Source organism: Penaeus japonicus, unplaced genomic scaffold (assembly GCF_977035675.1).
Source record: "Penaeus japonicus unplaced genomic scaffold, GWHDUDI00000001_assembly GWHDUDI00000018, whole genome shotgun sequence".
Lineage (NCBI taxonomy): Eukaryota > Metazoa > Arthropoda > Malacostraca > Decapoda > Penaeidae > Penaeus > Penaeus japonicus.
Window position 1 is genome coordinate 1,711,149 of NW_028234420.1, and position 5,000 is coordinate 1,716,148.

The following is a 5,000-nucleotide window of genomic DNA, read 5'->3' on the forward strand; positions in this document are numbered from 1 at the left end:
TTTCGCCCGTGTCGCATTATCCAGCAGTTTCCCCTCACATGGCTTCCCCCCTCCCCCCCGCCCCCCCTCCCCAGCCCCCCAACGCCCACACCTTCCTCCGCCCGACTCTCTACTGCATGACAGACAGGAGCACGAGGTCCCTCGGTCCCTCGGCCCCTCAGCTCCTTATCCTCGCTCCTCCCCTAACCCTGCATGACCCCCCCCACCCCACCCCCTCCATTAGTCAATATGTGATGACCTGGAGTTGTTTTTTTTCTTTCTGACGAGGAAGCCTTGGGGGAGCTGGGAAGCTGGGAGGGGGAGGGGAGGGGGATGAGGAAGGGGAAGGGGTTCTGCCAAGGAGCGGCGTATCCCCCCCCCCCTCTCGCTCCGCCCCGCCGTGATGAGTCACGTGGTCTCTGTAAATGGGCGAACGGCTCTCGAGGGAAACAAGGCGACGGAAGGAGCGAAAGCGTCGAGCGCCGCGTGCAGGGGAGGGGGCCGCGCGCCCGCCCGCCCGCACTCCCGTCCGTTCTCCTTCCCTCCCTTACGAGCGTTGCCTGCTGCCTGCCTGTCTGTCTGCCTGCCCGCCTATCTGCCTGCCTGCCTGTCTGTCTGCCTGCCTGCCTGCCTGCCTGCCTGCCTGCCTGCCTGCCTGCCTGCCTGCCTGCCTGCCCGCCTGCCTCCGCGGCGCTGCCACAAAAATACAATAATCAATGGCGTCCGTGCATGACACGCGAGGAACACAGGCTCACACGGCGCGCCCTTGGGATTCTTCGAATCGATAACTTGCCGCGGAGTCTTACGGGTGCACGAGGCCCGCCGCGTCGGTGCTTGAACTCTCATGACGGAGGTCGCCTTCCGGCCGCGTCCTGCGGGATCGGCGGAATCGACAGCGCCGCGGCGGGGATCCCCGGTGGCCGCGGAAAAACGTCCGGCGCTTCGGCAATCCGTCTCGTATTGATCAGCCAGTCTTCCTGGCGGCAATTTGGGATGAAAAGCCCTTCCGCCTGGCGACCGCGACGCCAGGGAGGAAAGGCCTCGTCTGGCCGTCATTCCGAAGGGACGAATGAAGACCTGGTACTAATTTTAGTCTTCCAGACCACGCGGAAGCTGCTGCTGCCGACCGCCCTCTGCACTCAGCGCAGGGCAACAATGGTTGCAACCCAATGCGTTTAACTGCTAAGGAATTAAATGCAGGAAAATTAGCTAACCATCTAAAGGCGATGCGTCTTGACGAATCATACTTTCGTCTACAAAAAAAAGTGAAGATTCAAAATTACCAAATTCCATTCTATATATATATATCCACAGAGAACCCGCTTCTGCCCCTCGCGCTGTAGTGCCGGACTCCCCTCACCAGGAAGTCGTTGCATGAGTGAATGTCAGGCACTGCGTGCATGTGCGCGCGCGCGGTCGTGAACAGGAGACAGGGAGAAGGAGCGCGATCCACGTCAGCTTCCTGCGTCTCGCGGAAGGAATGTCAGGAAAAGTAAACTTCACTCGATGAAAAATTGAAATTTCGGCCGCCCTTCTGGAAGACGTTCACGTCGGTGTCAAGATCCGTGCCTCGACCCGAGCCTCGGAAAATGAACGGCTTCCGGATAACTCTTGTTCATCCTTCTGTCGAGGATGATGCATGATCCATAAGGTCATGCAAATTTATCATGAACTTGTTGCCGGCACCAGGATGCCTCCGAGCTACTCCGTGCATGGCTGCGGAAGCGCTCGAAAGTTGTACCATAAAAGACATTCCTTCCTTCAACAGGTGCTGACTGTGGTCGCTCCTGCCATTTCATGTTTAAAAAAAGGGTATATGAAGTGAGCTTTCGGAATGTATCTGACTTTTACAATTCATGTTATTTTTTCGTATCAATTAAAGTTGACTTCCAATTGTCTATTCCTATTTTCCTTCTGATTGAGCAGACATCTAGACACCCTGGTAATGATAGGAAAAGCTTTCTCCCTGTTCAGTACACATCATAAAAGGTCAGTGGCGCGTGCCCATCATCAGCATTGTGCTCTTATGCTCACCTGTGCGAAGACCGTCATAGGTAAACAAAAAAGAGTGGAGTGCTCAGTGGAATATTGCGGTGCATTTGTGCTTTGCTGATTTTCCTTACTTAGAGAATTCCACTGGAGTTATTTTGGTAAAGCAAGACCTTTTTAGAGGAGGAAGAGGTAGCTTTTCCACTCGGCCCCTGTCGGCCTCCCACACTCTGCAGAGGGAGGGAGCGCCCACACAAGCGACGGGCGGCAGCTGTGGACGCTCAGAGAGGGGCGGCTGCAACGGCCCTCCATCCTCTGCGTGGACTGCAGGGATTGCATGGATTCTATGCACAAAGAGAAACCAACAAGGCCTTGCATGAGTTGCTCGGAATGTGTAGTGCGCTGAAAGAAAACAAAAGCCATCATTTCCTTTTCTTTTTGTACACAGTGTGTCCAAATGCTCGTGGTCAAACCTGTGTTCTAGGAGACTAACTCTGGGTCCGTGTATTTTGAGAAACCATTTGCATTTCGGACATCAGTCGGGCAAAGGGGACCTACGGCAGCAGCACAGCCACCAGACGCCCTTGGAGCACTGTCATGCATCAGCCTGATAGTGGCACTTCCGAAAACGCTCTTGGCGAAATCACTGACTCGAAAAGCAATGCAGGCGACAGTGCGTCTACTTACGACCACGAATCTTAAGATATGGAAGCCTTTTTTACATCGTTTCTGCCACTATCACTTGGCGTCCGCCTTGCCAGCACCCCTGCAGCTGAGCCATGTCACTACTGCAGCTGCACCGCGGGCGCCGTGCTGTCGCTGCTGCAAGCCCAAGGGAGCTACAAGGTCCTTAGCCTAGAACGAGAGGGCGGGTACCTCTTGCGGTAGTGGCGGGGCACGGAGCCCAGCCTGGAGCGGGCGCGAGGGCTGGAAGGCCGTGAGGTGCCAGCCCACGTGTTGACGCGTGGCCGCCCACAACCTCCGCCTCTCCCACCCATGTCGTCTTCCAAAACCACGCCCATACCCAGGCCCACACAGCACACCCTCATGCCCAAGACCTAGACCTCTCCCCGCCCACACGCCCGTCCGTGGGGCCGGCGTAGGAGCGAGGGCGTGAGCCGGGAACTCTGGCGTGATTCGCACGGCCCGTCCTGAGGAGATCCATCGTCCCTGCGCCCGAGGTCCTGGCGACGGGCGGCGGCCGCCCACGGGACTGGCAGTCGAAAGCGCACCAGCTGGCTACGGTGCTCCTGGAACCACCTGCCGGCGTCTGGGGCACATCAATCACACTGTCACTTGAGTCGAGGCTTTGCTCCGGCGCGGCACTTGACGAGTCACCGCGAGTAGCCGAGACAGCTACCCTCGAGCCAAGTCGAGGGGAATATCACACTGGGTACGGGCTGGCGAAGCCGCCCGCGGTGTCACCATCACCCGCACACCTCCAAAGCACCATAGACGCTGGGGTGTGAGGTCACTTGCACTACGCACTGTAAATCACGCACTCCCGACGCGGGTGCGGCCAAGCCCTCTCCCGCAGCACTGGAACCCCGCGAGGGATCGCCGGGACCGACTGTCACACAGCGCTCGGGCCTGGCGGACGCGGCGGCGGAATGCGGCAGACGAGGTCAATCAGGTGACACATGAGAGCAGCAGCCGGTTAGTGTCCTTGGTGGCAGCTCCCGTCCGACTGTAGCGGCGAGCCGCGCTCCACCCATCGCCGCCGCCGCCGCCGCCCCCGCCACCCGCCTCCACCACCTCGCTCCGCCCAGCCCCTAACAAGCGCCCACAAACACCTATCGGATTACCATCATCATCGGCTGTCGACTCACATAATCGCCAGTGGATTACGTTCTCTTGTCCAGGGCGACGCTTCCAGCCCGGCTGACGTTCACATGTGCCCGCGCGTGCGTGAGACGGCGCCGTATGGTGACGTCTACGGCTTCTCTGTCACCGCGTCGCCGTTACGACGTGAGCGCCCACGAAAAGCCTTTAGCTTCGCCACATAACGACACACACTGTGGCCGAGGGAGCGCCTTACATTTCCTAGAAGAGACAGATAAACAAGGCAACTGATAACAGGGAAGGAAGCAAACCCCAGCACATACCGTCCATGCAGAAGCATTCACAGAGCCAGAAGACGATAGTTAATGTAAGTGGCTGAGCGCGCGCTTCCCGGGTGCTACCAAGTCGTCGTAGTGATAGACAGACTTCAATAGATGCGGAGATATGACAAGGGCCTCACGACGTACGCGCGGCGCGGCGGGGGGTCGCCATTAGATAAGAACTTGATTCCTGTAGAGTCACTGTCGTGGCGAGGGCCGAGGAATGGGTCGCTTAACCATCAGAGTGAAAGTAAAACGGAATAAAGAATGAGCAAGACATGCAACTATAATTGTTGCGCTGAATATGGAATAAACACCACACCATGTGCATGAAGACACGCACACTTGTACTCTCTGGTTGCTTAGAAACAAACACAATGTACTTGAACGAATGTGGTGCTTTCGTCAGCCAGGGAATCGGTTGGTAAAGAGCTAGAAACGACCAACGCAAGGGACACGAGAGTCATTGAGAAACGGGAGAGACATGGCCGCGGAAAGCAAGAAGGGGCGAGATCTTACGAGAGGTGTTCAGGCCACGAGGCCGAGGTTGAGTGGCACCACGTGAGGCTTGCACACGCAACATGAAGCAAGCCTCTGCCACCTCATCTGTCCTCGCCGCCGTCAACACGTACGAAGCAAAGACATTCCCTTCCTGACCTTTGTTTTCTCTCCGGCCAAAGAAATGCTAGAAATCGAAAAAAATCAAACGATCGACGGATCACAAAGGTCGAGCCCTTAAATAACTGACCGTTGGCATGGCAGGCGTCCGTCATGCAGGCGGCACCGAGATAAAAATACTCTCAGCCAGCATTATGCAGAGCTTGCGAAGCCTGGCAGAATGCAAACATTGTGACAAGTCCTTCGAGGCGCCTTGTTTACAGCTCGCACTCGGTAAAAGCCGAGCGGGGAAAAGGCGAGATCAAACGGCGT

General features: G+C 57.1%; 1 protein-coding gene across 7 annotated transcripts in view; it reads right to left on the reverse strand.

Moving 5' to 3' along the window:
- Positions 1 to 5,000, reverse strand: part of LOC122257594 (uncharacterized) — a 199,458-nt gene that overhangs the window by 106,814 nt on the left and 87,644 nt on the right. Inside the window, exon 1 of one of the 7 annotated variants that reach the window (XM_086546451.1) lies at positions 2,845 to 3,676. The exons of the other annotated variants lie outside the window; for them this stretch is intronic. Within the exon in view, the coding sequence (XP_086402577.1) occupies positions 2,845 to 3,017 (173 nt within the window). The 5' untranslated portion in view covers positions 3,018 to 3,676. Of the gene's footprint in view, positions 1 to 2,844; positions 3,677 to 5,000 lie in introns of those variants that run through there. 7 annotated transcript variants of the gene reach the window in all.